A 16,268-nucleotide genomic window follows, 5' to 3' on the forward strand; every position below is an offset into this window, starting at 1 on the left:
TTATTTTCGATGCTGCCACTTTCAACCATGACATTTCCGAACACTCGGAGACGCTGTTTAATATCTTCGCTGATGGGGTTGATGCACATGTGACGTACATTGCCGCGCTTCACCATTAGAATAGCACAGAAACAGAAAACATAATAATACATAAGGACCCATCGAGTCTGCCCAGTTCACTTCCTGCTGCAGTGCCGCGGACTCCAGTAAATCTCTGGCTTTCTCCGCATTTCTTTGCAATTAATGATCCTCTGTCCTGTCCCTTGCTTTCTGGGGGGGGGGGGGAGGGGAGGTGGAAGTTTAATTTAATGATCCGCACACACATGGGAAAATAGAGATATAAAAATAATCATACTCAAGATTCTGCAAAGTAAAAGCACAGAGCATTCATAGCTCATACAAGTCATGTACAATGTCTAACAATTTGCCCAGGACGAGTCAGAGATCTCCCACATCTCTCCCAGTAGCTGCAGAACCTACCCCATAACCTCATCGTAATTATGTATTTCCCCTCGAACAGAATGGGTAGGTTTCTCAAGACCTGCGATGTCAGCCAGTTGTCTTTTCCGTTGTGAGAAAGAAGGCGCTCTTTCCAAAACAATGCTACGGTACGTCGAGCTGCTGACAAACATGGTGAGATAACAGCTCTCCCTGTGCCGGAAACCGACACCACAACATCGCTCCCCAGACCCAACCATCCCAACGGTGGAGCATTTACAAATCATCTTTACCTGCTTCTCTGAATCCCCCCCCCCCCAAAATGACAAGCCCGGCCAACGTGAATATAGCTCCCTGATAAACCACAGCCCCGCCAACAAAACGGTGAGGCAGACGTGGGAAAGGCAATGTGGAAGGTGGGCCGGCCTGCGAGTGGGGTGAAGAAATTTCATCACAGCCTCAACCCCTTTGGACAGACAGAGACAGAGTGAGCAGACTGCCAGATGTTATCCAGAGATGCATTCCCATTCTCTGATCAAAGACTGTAACCTATCAGAAAGCTGATCCGAATCTGTAATACTGTTGTGCATACGAGAAATGGCTCCACCAGGCAGGTTCGGATCATAATGAACCTTTCTAGGGAGCCTGGGAGATGGAGAGGGCCGTCCCTATGCATATGCTTTACCAAAACATTCCTTAATTCTGCAGTAAAAGAAACACCTCACATATAGATATAGATATGTAAGGAGTTTTCCAACAATAAGGCAAGAGTCCATGAGCTCCTCTTCACATCTGCCAAATGAATCTCAACCTGTGTGTCTGCCAGTCCCACATAATCTGGAAAAAAGGAGCAACAGCAAAGGGTCAGGTTCTCAGCTAAAGGCATGGCTGGAGAAAAATAGGCATTGGAAACCACCAGATATTTGCATGCCTTCCTCCAAATTTACACACCGTGTGCGATAATGGAGCTACTACGCCAAAATTCTTCTAACCGTCGAAGAGCGAGTTCAATGCCCTCCATCTGTGCTCTTTCCAACTGAACCCTTCGGCAGGAGGTATCGGGGTTCAATCATTCCCTCAGACACAGCAGTCTGCCTGTACAGTAGAGGCGTCGCAAATCCAGCAAACTCTTGGGCTTACAAATGGGGGCTTCGCAACCCTCACTAGACGTTTTCGCTGGACATAGCTTTTGGAGACTTTTGCATTTTTGGAGGATCCTTCCCCCTGTTTTGACCTCCCCTTTTTGGGATGGGCTCAGGGGACATATGTTCTGGATATGAATATTTCTTCTGAGCATGCTCAAGAGGGTTGTGTGATGGGGCCTTGCCAGCTACTGATTTTCTCCCCATGTTTATTTTTCTAGCTATGGGCAGAGGAATTCCTCCCCGGCTGTAACCCCAGGGAGTATAAAGTCCCCTGCAGCAAACTCATTACTCAGTTGGAAGGAAGGAATGAGAAAGAAGAGAAGAGCTTGAGATTCACCCAGGGTCTCAAAACAGAGGACAGAGATATTTTGGTGGCTTCCGCTCATCAGACTTATTTTGGATTCGAGTGATTGGACTATTTAGGGAATTTTTCCATCTGACTAATCTAGAGGGAAGGGCAATACCCCACTATGTCAAAGGATTGGGTCAAGAGATCTTTTTGGCCAAGCGACCAGCAAAGCAAGGGTGAAGAGAAAATTAGAGGTCCTTGAGAAAAATGATAAAGGGGATGGAACAGCTCCCCTATGAGGAAAGGCTGAAGAGGTTAGGGCTTTTCAGCTTGGAGAAGAGACGGCTGAGGGGGGATATGATAGAGATGTTTAAAGTCATGAGAGGTCTAGAACGAGTAGATGTGACTCGGTTATTTACTCTTTCGGATAATAGAAGGACTGGGGGGCACTCCATGAAGTTAGCAAGTAGCACATTTAAAACTAATCAGAGAAAATTCTTTTTCACTCAACGCACAATAAAGCTCTGGAATTTGTTGCCAGAGGATGTGGTTAGTGCAGTTAGTGTAGCTGGGTTCAAAAAAGGTTTGGATAAGTTCTTGGAAGAGAAGTCCATTAACTGCTATTAATCAAGTTTACTTAGGGAATAGCCACTGCTATTAATTGCATCAGTAGCATGGGATCTTCTTAGTTTTTGGGTACTTGCCAGGTTCTTATGGCCTGGATTGGCCACTGTTGGAAACAGGATGCTGGGCTTGATGGACCCTTGGTCTGACCCAGCATGGCAATTTCTTATGTTCTTATGTTCTTAATCAAGAGACTCGACATTTGGAGAACTGGATTACAATTTGAAGTGTGGGATAGTTTGGAACCTATTTTGATATCTTTTTGGGCTTGGGGACATCTTTCCACTAGAACTGGCTGATGTTGGAGTTACACTCTAGCAACCCAACCCTTACTGGTGAGGACATGTTTTCGACGGATGAAGGTGCAAAGAGCAGGGCAGGAAGTGAGAAGGGCAAGAACGGACAAAGAAAACATTTGTTTTGTTTTGATCTTCTGATTCTGATTTTTGTGATCTTGGCGTGGATCCTCTTCTTTAAGTTACAGTAAAGATGATCTTTTATTTGAACGCCAGTTTTGGACTCTGGCAGTTTTCCTTTTAGATCTGTACCCTACCCTGGGTGTGAAAGGGATGGACGGACCCTGGTTTGCTTCATGGTTTCTGCCTGTGCTGCTGCTTTTGGCTTCCCCGCCCTTATCCTTTACCATATGGCAGGCACCTTCTAGAGATTTCTAAAGTAGGCTGTGACTTTGTTACAGAGATTGTGATTGACCAGGGGCCCCAGAATTCAGCTGAGTGGAAACCTGTCTGAAAGGAGTATGCAAGCATTGATTCAGAGCCTGTATTGGGGAGTGGATTAGCGCCTATTTATCCCGCGTCCGACCGCGGGTTATACGGTGTGCTCAGCTGAGCGCACTGTATTGCATCAGCCCCTAAGTAATTAATTTAAAATCTAATATAGAAAAATGTTATTACTTAAATATGCAGAGTTTTAAATATGTTGAGCAGAATTTCCCTAGAAGTTCATTGAAAGAGGGTAATTTCCACCCTCTCGTCCTACTCCCCTGGCCAGTCTCCTTTCACTAAGCCCTCTCAGGCCCCAACTCTTCCACCTGCCACTATCTCTCCACTCCCACTCTAGGCTCAATTCCTTCCACTCTATCCCCACTGCTCTTTACACAGGCTCCCTCTGTCCCTCTCTCTCTCATACACACACCCAAACAGGCTCCCTCTCTCTAGTGCACATACATACTCTCTCACACAGGCTCCCTCTCTCTGTTTCTCTCTCATGCACACATATATTCCCTCATTTAGACTCCATCTCTCTCTCATGCACACACATACACACACACACATAGACATACACACACCCTCATACAATCTCCCCCCTCTCTCGCACACACTCACACCCTCATACAGGCTTCCTCTCTCTGTTTCTCTCTCTCTCTCACACACACACATCCCTTCATTTAGATGCCATCTCTCTCTCATGCACCCACATACACACACACAGAGAGAGACACACACACACCCTCATACAGACTCCCTCCTCTCTTGTGCACACACACACACACACCCTAAAAAAGGCTCCCTCTCTCTGTCTTGCACACACACATCCTCATACAGGCTCTCTCTCTCTCTCTCTCTTGCAAACACACTCACATAGGCTCTCTTTCTATTTCATACATAAACCCTCACACAGGCTACCTATGTCTCTCTCTCATACAACCCTGCACATTGGCTCCCTCTCTCGCTCACCGCCCCACAAACACATAGGCTCTCTTTCTTAAACACTTCCCTTCACACAGGCTCTCTTTCTTACACATACACACACCCTCACACAGGCTCCCTCTCTCACAAACAAGCAGCCTCACATACACACAATCCCTTTTTCACAAACACCAGCTCCCAGTCTCTCACACATATACACTTCTTCACAATCTCCTCACATAGGCTCTCTCTCTCTGGCACCAACACCATGCACCCTCACGCATGCTCTGTCTCAACCCCAGGCTCGCAGTCTTACATACATATGTGTGCACGCACACACACACACACACTAACTGGGGCCTGCGTCTCATTTGCTGCAAGTTGGACTCCCTCCACTGGCAGCACGCTGGGGCCTGCCAATTTCTGCACCGCTGCACAAGAGGGGAATTCTGCACCAATGTTTTAACGACGGCTGGAACATTTAAAAGCAGTCACAAGTTTACGGTAACAGGCTATTAAAACTACCTTATGGTTTCAGGGATAGCTCTGATTTAGACCGGGGCTCACTGAGATTATAGAACAGTGAATTGTTGTGGCCAATGCCAGGTTTAAAATCAGACTGAGGTCAATGGAAATGTTATAAAGTTGTGTGATGATGTATCTTGTCTCTATTATGAAATATATTTTGTTTATTGTCAGGAAACGTTGTTAATAAATCTGGGAGACTTCTTATACATTTTTCTACCCAACAGTGTGGTTACTTTTCTTGTATTTGTGAGGGCTGGGGCCTTGAGGTAAAAACAAGGAGATGTTTATCAGGGTAGTCTCTAGGGATGTGCAGCCGGAAAGCATACATTGGATTCGGGATACATATTCGTCGGGGCCTAGATACGTTGCATTCGGAGAAGGGGGGAAAGCCCGATTCATTAATTCGTTGAATTCGGCATTTGTTCCCTTTAAATTCAATTAACTACAACTCCCCACCCTCCTGACCCCCCCCCCCAAGACTTGCCTAAAGTCCCTGGTGGTCTAGCGGGGGTCCTGGATCATCTCCTGCACTCGCGCCATCGGCTGCCAGTATTCAAAATGACACCGAAAGCCTTTGACCTTACTATGTCACAGGGCCTACCGGTGCCATTGGTCGGCCCCTGTCACATGGTAGGAGCAATGGATGGCCGGCGCCATCTTGTGCTCCCTGTCACATGGTAGGAGCCGACCGGCAGCCGATGGCACGAGTGCAGGAGATCGATCCAGGACCCCCACTGGACCACCAGGGACTTTAGGCAAGTCATGGGGGGTCAGGAGGGTGGGGGGGGGGTTATTCGTTCAGGATTCGTTGCATTCGTGGGGATTCACCATACATTTTGCGAACCCACGACTGCAACGAATAGGGACCTATACGTTGCAGATTGTGCATTCGTTCACAATGAATGCACATCCCTAGTAGTCTCACACCAAATTACTGGAAGAGCTTTGGAGGGGTGGATTTAAGACAATTCACCGGGGTTTCTTCCCTAATAGAGAATGAGGAATAAGAAGAGACAGAATATAGAGAGAGTTGTAAATACGGTGGTAAGAATGGTACATAATATAACCTTCTCACCTGTTGTTGTCATTCCAATGATGAGGGCTCTTTGTAAGATGAGCTGGTTCTCCTGCAAGGTCAGATTAGCCCTGGCCTTTATCTGCTCTTCATATTCCTCAAGCTTATTGACCAATGCCTGTTGCAGTTTTCTCTCATAGGACTGCATCCATTTCCTAAAGACGACAAGAAAAAAATTCATTTCTATGAACATCGAGTACAAAATTGTAACCCCCATCGAACACTGAGGATTTGTCAGAACATAAAATGTTAAGAGTTCCCGGTGATGCATGCTGGTTACACGACAGCGCTGGAAACTGATCGGGAGACGCCTCCTGAGCAGCTGAAAAGGTTTTCTCTCGGCAGCCCTCCGCGCCATTCGCGTACACGTTTCCAGGAAGCAGCACGTCCTGCGAGGGGTGCAGGAAACACGTAGGGGGGGTTGGCTGGGAGTCAGAGCGGCGGTCCTGTCGGGTGTGCCTGGGGGAAATCAGAAAGTAGTGATGGACCTGTACAGTCGCCAGCGATCTCTTGCATCCATGTTCCAAAGCCGGCGGATTTCTCTCAGTTCTTCCTCGTTTATAATGTCATCCTCTCCCAGCTGTGACAGTATCCAGGAATCTGCATCGCTGAGAATAAAAAGGACCATTAACGCTGCTGCCCTGCATCAACAGCTCTGGCTTCTTTCTTTCAGTTGGGTTGTGATACAAAAGCAATTTACAGAACAGAGAAACCACTGGAGACGGCACGAGGGCTTCCTGATGAGTTATGGAAGAAAATATACATGATGGTTCCCTAACTAGCGCTAGACAGGAGTCAGGGAGAGAAGAGGGCGTGGAAAAAGGTTAGGGCTGTTCAGCTTGGAGAAGAGACGACTGAGGGGGGATATAATAGAGGTGTTTAAGATCATGAGAGGTCTAGAACGGGTAGATGTGACTCAGTTATTTACTCTTTCGGATAGTAGAAAGACTAGGGGGCACTCCATGAAGTTAGCAAGCATGGGTAAGACAATTAGCTTAGCTGGGTTTAAAAAAGGTTTGGATAAGTTCCTGGAGGAGAAGTCCATAAAGTATTAGTGAAGTTGACTTAGGGAATAGCCACTGCTATTGCTGGAATTAGTAGCAGGGGATCTTCTTAGTGTTTGGGTGCTTGCCAGGCACTTGTAACCTGCATTGGCCTCTGTTGGAAACCCTCGGTCTGACCCAGCATGGCAACTTCCTATGTTCTTAACAAAAAGAGATGTATCGGTGTCTTTGGTACTGATGTTTATACATTGAGCACTGCGGAAAGAAATACAAGTGCCAGCGTTTTGTTTCTTATGATTTTTAACTACATAACAAAAAGGAACATTAGGGCTGATGATTATACTGAAGGCTTAAGACAGATCGCATCTGAAGCGGAGAACGCCAGAGAAACCCTCGGGTCACCTTAGAGGACCAGTCCAAGAGCTCTGGTCCCAGTCCACCTTAAGGCAAGGCTCAGAGGAGAGTGAGGGAGGTCCTGGGAAGACGTGCAGAAGGCAGCTCCGGTTAAACACTGCTCTGTGAAGTACTGCACGCGTGTGGCCTCTGGCAGGCTGTAAACCCGCTCGTGCTGCACCACCTATGCTGGCAGGTCGGGGATCTTCTGCACTAAGCGACTGCACAGGCGGAAGCCCAAGCCTCCAGGAAGAGAACCGAGAGGGAGAGAAATTTTTTTTTCCAGTGTGTGAAAACCTGTTTGCTGTAAAACAGTCATACAGAGCAGAGACCGGTGTTACAGGAATCTCTGAGCGCTGCAGCAGCCCAGAGCACTGCTCTACCCAGGAAAGATGAAAGGAGAGAGGCTATTTTTATTCTAAGCTGAGAAATCTGGGCCACCTGAGGCACTGGCCGGATAAGCACGGTGTGGAAATTCTGCACAGAGAAGAGAATTTCCCCGGGGCCTGGCTGCAGTCACAACCTAAGGGCTTGGAATTATAATGAGCTGAGGAAGGAAGTTAGCAAACAAAAGTCAGTATGTGCTGGACAAGCAAGGTTTTTTTTTTTGTGTGTGCGTGTTGACTTTTCCCTTTGTGGGAAAATAAAAGGGAGAAAAGATTTTGCTGCGGTGCATTTCTGAACAGGGTGGAGCCCTTAAGACAGCTTCTGTGCTGCCTTACTGCTTCCCCTGAAGGAAAGGGGAAAAGTTTGTACCTGCGAGAGAAGACAGGGCAGCTGGCTCGGCGCTAGAATTAAAAATGGATGTCTGCCTTAAAATCTTCCTGGAAGGATAAAGGCAGTTAGAAGAGAGCCTGAGGAAGCACCAGCTTTCCTGCGCTACGGATGAAAAGAAGCTGGAAGCACAGTTTGCTCTCATAGCCTCCTGCGCAGAGGAGAGTTAGTGCCGCCTGGAAGTGCAGCAAACCCTGTGAGTCTCCTGACCGGGATTACACTCGTCAGGAACACAAAGACAGGGAGATACATAAAGAGGAAGAGGAGGGACAGCGTGACCAAGGCTGACCAGGATTATCCCAGAGACGGGACCAACGAAGGTGACGCTGGGAGCCCTGGCAAGGGGCCAGAGAGAGCCACTTCACAGAAACCAGCAGGAGGCGCTGCAGGGAGCGCAGGGAGCCCTGAGAGAAGCAGCACGCAGAGCCCGGGGGTGGGGGTCAGCCCTGGAGGCCCTGAGAGCAGGGCAGCGCAAGTTACAGATGGCGCTACTGCGACAGCAGCTAGGAAAGGCTGAAGGATTAAGGAAGCGAGAGGCGAGGGTGAGTGCCCATCGTGGGGATGTTGGTAGCGGTCTTCATTCTGGTCTGGGAGCTTATGTGGTGCCGATAAAGAGGAACAGGACTCAGATGCAGACAGTACTTAAAAGAGAGCCTGAGCAAACCTTCTGGAAGAGGGAGCACGCGGCTCAAGAACCTCCGGCCACGCTGACCTGCGTTCAGGGGGTCCAGCAGCGGTTCTCCAACCTGGATGAGCCACTCCCAAAGGAACAGATGGCAGACATTACGGATGATGACTCCCCTGGTGGGGAGGATGGAGAAGTCCACAGCGCTACCAAGGGACTGGGACTGGCTGTACGTCCACGGGGGCAGAACCCATGGAAGTCAAATTACAGGATGGGACTTCAGATCTGAGCAGTGTTGAGAGACTCTGGGAGGTCCTAAGGCTGAAAAGGAGTCTTGGTGGGAGGTCTTCCCGAGGAGAAGCCCAGAAAAAATCAAAAACACAGAAAATGCAAAAGAAATATCCACAGGAGGAAGCGAGGCATGCTTGTTTCCCAATAAGAAATTGCCATACTGGGTCAGACCAAGGGTCCATCAAGCCCCCACCAAGCTGATCCTCCCTATCATTGCGATATAATTTGTACCCTGATATAGCACTGTCCCAATGGTTATCCTTCTTCCACCAGGTCTCGGTGATGCCAATTATGTCAAAGTCATCATTTACTGCTATAGACTCTAACTCTCCCATCTTACTTTCAAAAGGGAAACTTTGATAAAATGAGAAAAATTGTTAGAAAAAAACTGAAAGGAGCAGCTACAAAAGTAAAAAATGTCCAATGTTAAAAAATACCATTCTAGAAGCACAGTCCAGATGTATTCCACACATTAAGAAAGGTGGAAAGAAGGCAAAACGATTACCGGCATGGTTAAAAGGGGAGGTGAAAGAAGCTATTTTAGCCAAAAGATCTTCATTCAAAAATTGGAAGAAGGATCCAACAGAAGAAAATAGGATCAAGCATAAACATTGGCAAGTTAAATGTAAGACATTGATAAGACAGGCTAAGAGAGAATTTGAAAAGAAGTTGGCTGTAGAGGCAAAAACTCACAGTAAAAACTTTTTAAAATATATCCGAAGCAGAAAGCCTGTGAGGGAGTCAGTTGGACCGTTAGATGATCGAGGGGTTAAAGGGGCACTTAGAGAAGATAAGGCCATCGCGGAAAGATTAAATGATTTCTTTGCTTCGGTGTTTACTGAAGAGGATGTTGGGGAGGTACCCGTAATGGAGAAGGTTTTCATGGGTAATGATTCAGATGGACTGAATCAAATCACGGTGAACCTAGAAGATGTGGTAGGCCTGATTGACAAACTGAAAAAAAAAAAAAAAAAGATTGTGATAAATTGCAGGAAGACCTTGTGAGACTGGAAAATTGGGCATCCAAATGGCAGATGAAATTTAATGTGGATAAGTGCAAGGTGATGCATATAGGGAAAAATAACCCATGCTATAATTACACAATGTTGGGTTCCATATTAGGTGCTACAACCCAAGAAAGAGATCTAGGCGTCATAGTGGATAACACATTGAAATCGTCGGTTCAGTGTGCTGCGGCAGTCAAAAAAGCAAACAGAATGTTGGGAATTATTAGAAAGGGAATGGTGAATAAAACGGAAAATGTCATAATGCCTCTGTATCGCTCCATGGTGAGACCGCACCTTGAATACTGTGTACAATTCTGGTCGCCGCATCTCAAAAAAGATATAATTGCGATGGAGAAGGTACAGAGAAGGGCAACCAAAATGATAAGGGGAATGGAACAACTCCCCTATGAGGAAAGACTAAAGAGGTTAGGACTTTTCAGCTTGGAGAAGAGACGGCTGAGGGGGGATATGATAGAGGTGTTTAAAATCATGAGAGGTCTAGAACGGGTAGATGTGAATCGGTTATTTACTCTTTCGGATAATAGAAAGACTAGGGGACACTCCATGAAGTTAGCATGGGGCACATTTAAAACTAATCGGAGAAAGTTCTTTTTTACTCAACGCACAATTAAACTCTGGAATTTGTTGCCAGAGGATGTGGTTAGTGCAGTTAGTATAGCTGTGTTTAAAAAAGGATTGGATAAGTTCTTGGAGGAGAAGTCCATTACCTGCTATTAAGTTCACTTAGAGAATAGCCACTGCCATTAGCAATGGTTACATGGAATAGACTTAGTTTTTGGGTAATTGCCAGGTTCTTATGGCCTGGATTGGCCACTGTTGGAAACAGGATGCTGAGCTGGATGGACCCTTGGTCTGACCCAGTATGGCATTTTCTTATGTTCTTATGTTCTTAGACTTCTGGCATTGGCATACAGACATTTCAAAGTGTGTTTTTTGTTTGTATTTTCATTCTGCTTTTTAATTGATAGGGATAAGTTAGAATTTTTTAGCTCAGGTGAGTTTTTAGTTACAGGCACTTGGGCTACTTTTCTAATTATTGGAACCTCACTGTCGGGATGCCCTAATTCTAATGCATCATTAGTAACCTTTAAAGATACCTCTCTCCGAACCATGCGCTGCTGAGCGACTGTCGGCTTTCCCCTTTGTTCTAGTTTAAAAGCTGCTCTATCTCCTTTTTAAAGGTTAGCGCCAGCAGTCTGGTTCCACCCTGGTTAAGGTGGAGCCCATCCCTTCGGAAGAGACTCTCCCTTCCCCAAAAGGTTCCCCAGTTCCTAACAAAACTGAATCCCTCTTCCTTGCACCATCGTCTCATCCACGCATTGAGACTCCGGAGCTCTGCCTGCCTCTGGTGACCTGCGCGTGGAACAGGGAGCATTTCAGAGAATGCTACCCTGGAGGTTCTGGATTTAAGCTTTCTACCTAAGAGCCTAAATTTGGCTTCCAGAACCACCCTCCCACATTTTCCTATATCGTTGGTGCCCACGTGTACCACGACAGCCGGCTCCTCCCCAGCACTGTCTAAAATCCTATCTAGGTGACGCGTGAGGCCCGCCACCTTTGCACCAGGTAGGCATGTTACCAGGCGATCCTCACGCCCACCAGCCACCCAGCTATCTACATTCCTAATAATCGAATCACCAACTATGACGGCCGACCTAACCCTTCCCTCCTGGGCAGTAGGCCTTGGGGAGATATCCTCAGTGCGAAAGGACAATGCATCACCTGGAGAGCAGGTCCTTGCTACAGGATCACTTCCTGCTACTCCAGAGTGATGTTCTCCTACTGGGAGATCTTTCTGATCCAAGGCAGCACCAGGGCTGCCAGTCTGAAGTTGGGACTTGGCTACTATGTCCCTGAAGGTCTCATCTATATACCTCTCTGTCTGCCTCAGCTCCTCCAGGTCTGCCACATCGGACTCGTTCTCTGAGAGCCAGGATCTCTTTGCATCGCATGCACATGTACAACTTCTCACTGGTGGGTAAAAAATCATACATGTGACACTCGAGGCAAAATACTGGGAGGCCCCCCTTTTGCTGCTGGCCCAGAGAATTAGGGTGGGTTTGGATAAAAGAGAAACTGCAAAGTTCCCAAAAGATCAATAAAGGGCTTAAAGCATGAGATACCTTATGCATTAGGGGCTCAGAACAAGAGCGAGAAGTTCCTATCTAGAGATATAGACCGAGTGGGAGCAGTCACTCAACCAAAAAGGATTCAGCTGAGGGGGAGAGCGTGCCAGAGAAACCCTCGGGACACCTTACAGGACCAGCTCCAGAGCTCTGCTCGTGCTCCACCTTAAGGCAAGGCATTCTGGGTGCAGGGCGGCTCCTCCAAGCACAGGCTCAGAGGAGAGCATGAGAGGCCCTGGGAAGACATGGAGGAGGCAAGCTCCAGCTAAATATTGCTATGTTGACGTTGTGTTTGTGAAGTCTACAAGGTAAGCAGACCAAACTGTGAAGAATAGAAATTTATGCATAGAAGAGCCACAGTCGTTCCTGTGTTTGGCTTTTGGCAGGCTGTAAACTGCCCGTGCCTTATATCGCTAAGGGCCAGTGTGAAATAATACACATATTTATGAAGGGCCTATATGCAAGGTAAAGGACACAAGATTTAATGAAGAGAGAAAGTGATATTCATTTGAATTAATTTTTATTCTCCCTGCCGGACTGGAGTTCTGAACGCCTCAGTCTTTCCCATTTGAGCTTCCAATCATGACTACAGAATATTTGACTGAAAGTAGTTTGCTCCCTATGTATTATTTATATTCTTGAGGTACTTGAATGTCTATCATTACCTTCCTTCCTCACCTGTAGGGTGCACCTATATAGTTTCTTAAGTCTCCGCATCATTTCGTTGGCCTCCTTTGGATTATTTGTAACCTCTCAAAATCCTAGAGATGCGACTTCAGAATTGTACACAACACTTTAGATGTGGTCTCATCAATGAAAAATACAAAGAAATGATTACCCGCTTTTCATCCAGATGTACTGACCTGGATTCTGGGGGAACAATATAAGCAAACTTGGACTTCACCCAATTCTCCTGGGTCTCATAGAATTCATCATATTCATTGTCGTCCAGATAACGCTCGTTGGTCTCATGCTGGAACACATCCCAGTCCAGCTCTAGAGAAGACACAATGCCAGTTAATGCGATTCTGTACGGAAAACCATTCATTCACTCCCGATAGATTAGCCTCATGCAAACGTGCCCCACCACATGCTCTCCCACCCTACCAACCAATAAGACTAGAACAGAATGATAGAGCTTTATAATGTAAATCTAAGGCTATCCCCAAGGATACTTAAAACTGAATGATAGAGCTCTATAATGCACATCTAAATCTGTTTCCTAGAATTGAATGTTAGAGCTTTATAATGCATATTTAATCTGTCCCCAACAATTCCTAGAATTTAATGATAGAGCTTTATAATGCAATTCTAAATTTGTCCCCAGCGATCCCCAGAACTGAATGATAGAGCTTTATAATGTGTATCTAAGGCTGGCCATGAGGATCCCAGGAACTGAATGATAAAAACTTTATAGGGGATAATTTTTAGACTCCCCAGGCAGCTTATAGGTCTGTAGGTCATTAAAGAATCAGGGTGTAGTGCCTTGAGTATATGGAGTCATTACAGAATGGTTAGGATTGATACTATGTGTAATGTCTTGAGTATATGGGATCATTACAGAATATATGATTTGCATTTTAATGTAAGAATGTCGGTATATAAAAATTATAAATAAATAAATAAAATATGGAGTCATTACAGGATGGTTAGGATTGATTCTGTGTGTAGTGCCTTGAGTATATGGGATCATTACAGAATACATGGAGTCATTACAGAATGGTTAGGATTGATTCTGTGTGTAGTGCCTTGAGTATATGGGATCATTACAGAGTATATGGAGTCATTACAGAATAGTTAGGATTGATTCTGTGTGTAGTGCCTTGAGTATATGGAGTCATTACAGAATGGTTAGGATTGATTCTGTGTGTAGTGCCTTGAGTATATGGAGTCATTATAGAATGTTTAGGGTTGAATCTTGATGTAGTGCCTTAGGTTTATGGGATTCATTACAGAATGGTAAGGACAAATTCTGTATGTAGTGCCTTCAGTATATGGGATCATTACAGAGTATATGAGGTCATTACAGAATGGTTAGGATTGAATCTGGGTGTAGTGCCTTTAGTATATGGGATTCACTACAGAATGGTAATAACAGAATCTGTATGTAGTGCCTTGAGTATATGGGATTCACTACAGAACGGTAAGGACAGATTCTGTGTGTAGTGCCTTGAGTATATGGGTTCATTACAGAATGGTTAGGATTGATTCTGGGTGTAGTGCCTTGAGTATATGGGTTCATTACAGAATGGTTAGGATTGATTCTGGGTGTAGTGCCTTGAGTATATGAGGTCATTACAATGGTTAGGACTGATTCTGGGTGTAGTGCCTTTAGTATATGGGGTCATTACCGAATGTTTAGGATTGAATCTAGGTATAATGCCTTGAGTATATGAGGTTATTACAGAATGGTTACCATTGAATCTGGGTGTATTGCCTTGAGTATATGAGGTCATTACAGAATGGTTACCATTGAATCTGGGTGTATTGCCTTGAGTATATGAGGTCATTACAGAATGGTTAGGATTGATTCTGGGTATAGTGCCTTGAGTATATGAGGTCATTACAATGGTTAGGACTGTTTCTGGGTGTAGTGCCTTGAGTATATAGGGTCATTACAGAATGGTTAGATTTGAATCTGTGTGTATTGCCTTGAGTATATGGGGTCATTACTGAATGGTTAGGATTGATTCTGTGTGCAGTGCCTTGAGTATATGGGATTCACTACAGAATGGTAAGGACAGATTCTGTGTATAGTGCCTTGAGTATATGGGCTCATTACAGAATGGTTAGGATTGATTCTGGGTGTAGTGCCTTGAGTATATGAGGTCATTACAATGGTTAGCACTGATTCTGGGTGTAGTGCCTTGAGTATATGAGGTCATTACAATGGTTAGGACTGATTCTGGGTGTAGTGCCTTGAGTATATAGGGTCATTACAGAATGGTTAGATTTGAATCTGTGTGTATTGCCTTGAGTATATGGGGTCATTACTGAATGGTTAGGATTGATTCTGTGTGCAGTGCCTTGCGTATATGGGATTCACTACAGAACGGTAATAACAGAATCTGTATGTAGTGCCTTGAGTAAATGGGATTCACTACAGAACGGTAAGGACAGATTCTGTGTGTAGTGCCTTGAGTATATGAGGTCATTACAATGGTTAGGACTGTTTCTGGGTGTAGTGCCTTGAGTATATGGGGTCATTACTGAATGGTTAGGATTGATTCTGTGTGCAGTGCCTTGAGTATATGGGATTCACTACAGAACGGTAAGGTCAGATTCTGTATGAAGTGCCTTGAGTATATGAGGACATTACAGAATGGTTAGGACTGCTTCTGGGTGTAGTTCTTTGAGTATATGGGGTTATTACAGAATGGTTAGGACTGCTTCTGGGTGTAATTCTTTGAGTATATGGGGTTATTACAGAATGGTTAGGACTGCTTCTGGGTGTAGTTCTTGAGTATATGGGGTTATTACAGAATGGTTAGGACTGCTTCTGGGTGTAGTTCTTGAGTATATGGGGTTATTACAGAATGGTTAGGACTCCTTCTGGGTGTAGTTCTTTGAGTATACGGGGTTATTACAAAATGGTTAGGACTGCTTCTGGGTGTAGTTCTTTGAGTATATGGGGTTATTACAGAATGGTTAGGACTGCTTCTGGGTGTAGTTCTTGAGTATATGGGGTTATTACAGAATGGTTAGGACTCCTTCTGGATGTAGTTCTTTGAGTATATGGGGTTATTACAGAATGGTTAGGACTGCTTCTGGGTGTAGTTCTTTGAGTATACGGGGTTATTACAGAATGGTTAGGACTGCTTCTGGGTGTAGTTCTTTGAGTATATGGGGTTATTACAGAACGGTTAGGACTGCTTCTGGGTGTAGTTCTTGAGTATATGGGGTTATTATAGAATGGTTAGGACTCCTTCTGGATGTAGTTCTTTGAGTATATGGGGTTATTATAGAATGGTTAAGACTGCTTCTGGGTGTAGGTCCTTGAATATATGGGGTTACTAGCTGAACCCTGCCACGCGTTGCTGTGGCTGAGCCTGGTTAAGTTGAAAATAGAGCAACCCACGCTACAGCCTCCCTCTCGGGAGATGTGGAGAATGACTGCCCCCCCCCCCCAGTGAAAAACACGCGGCGGAAAATAAGAACGGTCCCCCACCGTGCTCCTCCCCGGCTACCTGTGTAAACTGCCAGCCGGTGGCGAGGGTGTGTGCTAGGGTTTGTTCCGCCGGCTGCCATGTCGCAAAACTTCACCGGTGAAAGGGATGCG

The 16,268-nt window shown here is 45.6% G+C and overlaps 1 protein-coding gene across 1 annotated transcript in view; it reads right to left on the reverse strand.

Annotated features, from left to right (window-relative positions):
* LOC115081394 overlaps window positions 1-16,268 on the reverse strand; it is a 49,288-nt gene that overhangs the window by 13,878 nt on the left and 19,142 nt on the right. Inside the window, exons 6-8 of the mRNA XM_029585845.1 lie at window positions 12,853-12,985; window positions 6,237-6,356; window positions 5,749-5,903 (exon numbers count right to left, since the gene is read on the reverse strand). Of these exons, the coding sequence (XP_029441705.1) occupies window positions 5,749-5,903; window positions 6,237-6,356; window positions 12,853-12,985 (408 nt within the window). The remainder of the gene's footprint in view (window positions 1-5,748; window positions 5,904-6,236; window positions 6,357-12,852; window positions 12,986-16,268) is intronic.

This window comes from Rhinatrema bivittatum, unplaced genomic scaffold, assembly GCF_901001135.1.
Source record: "Rhinatrema bivittatum unplaced genomic scaffold, aRhiBiv1.1, whole genome shotgun sequence".
Classification (NCBI taxonomy): domain Eukaryota; kingdom Metazoa; phylum Chordata; class Amphibia; order Gymnophiona; family Rhinatrematidae; genus Rhinatrema; species Rhinatrema bivittatum.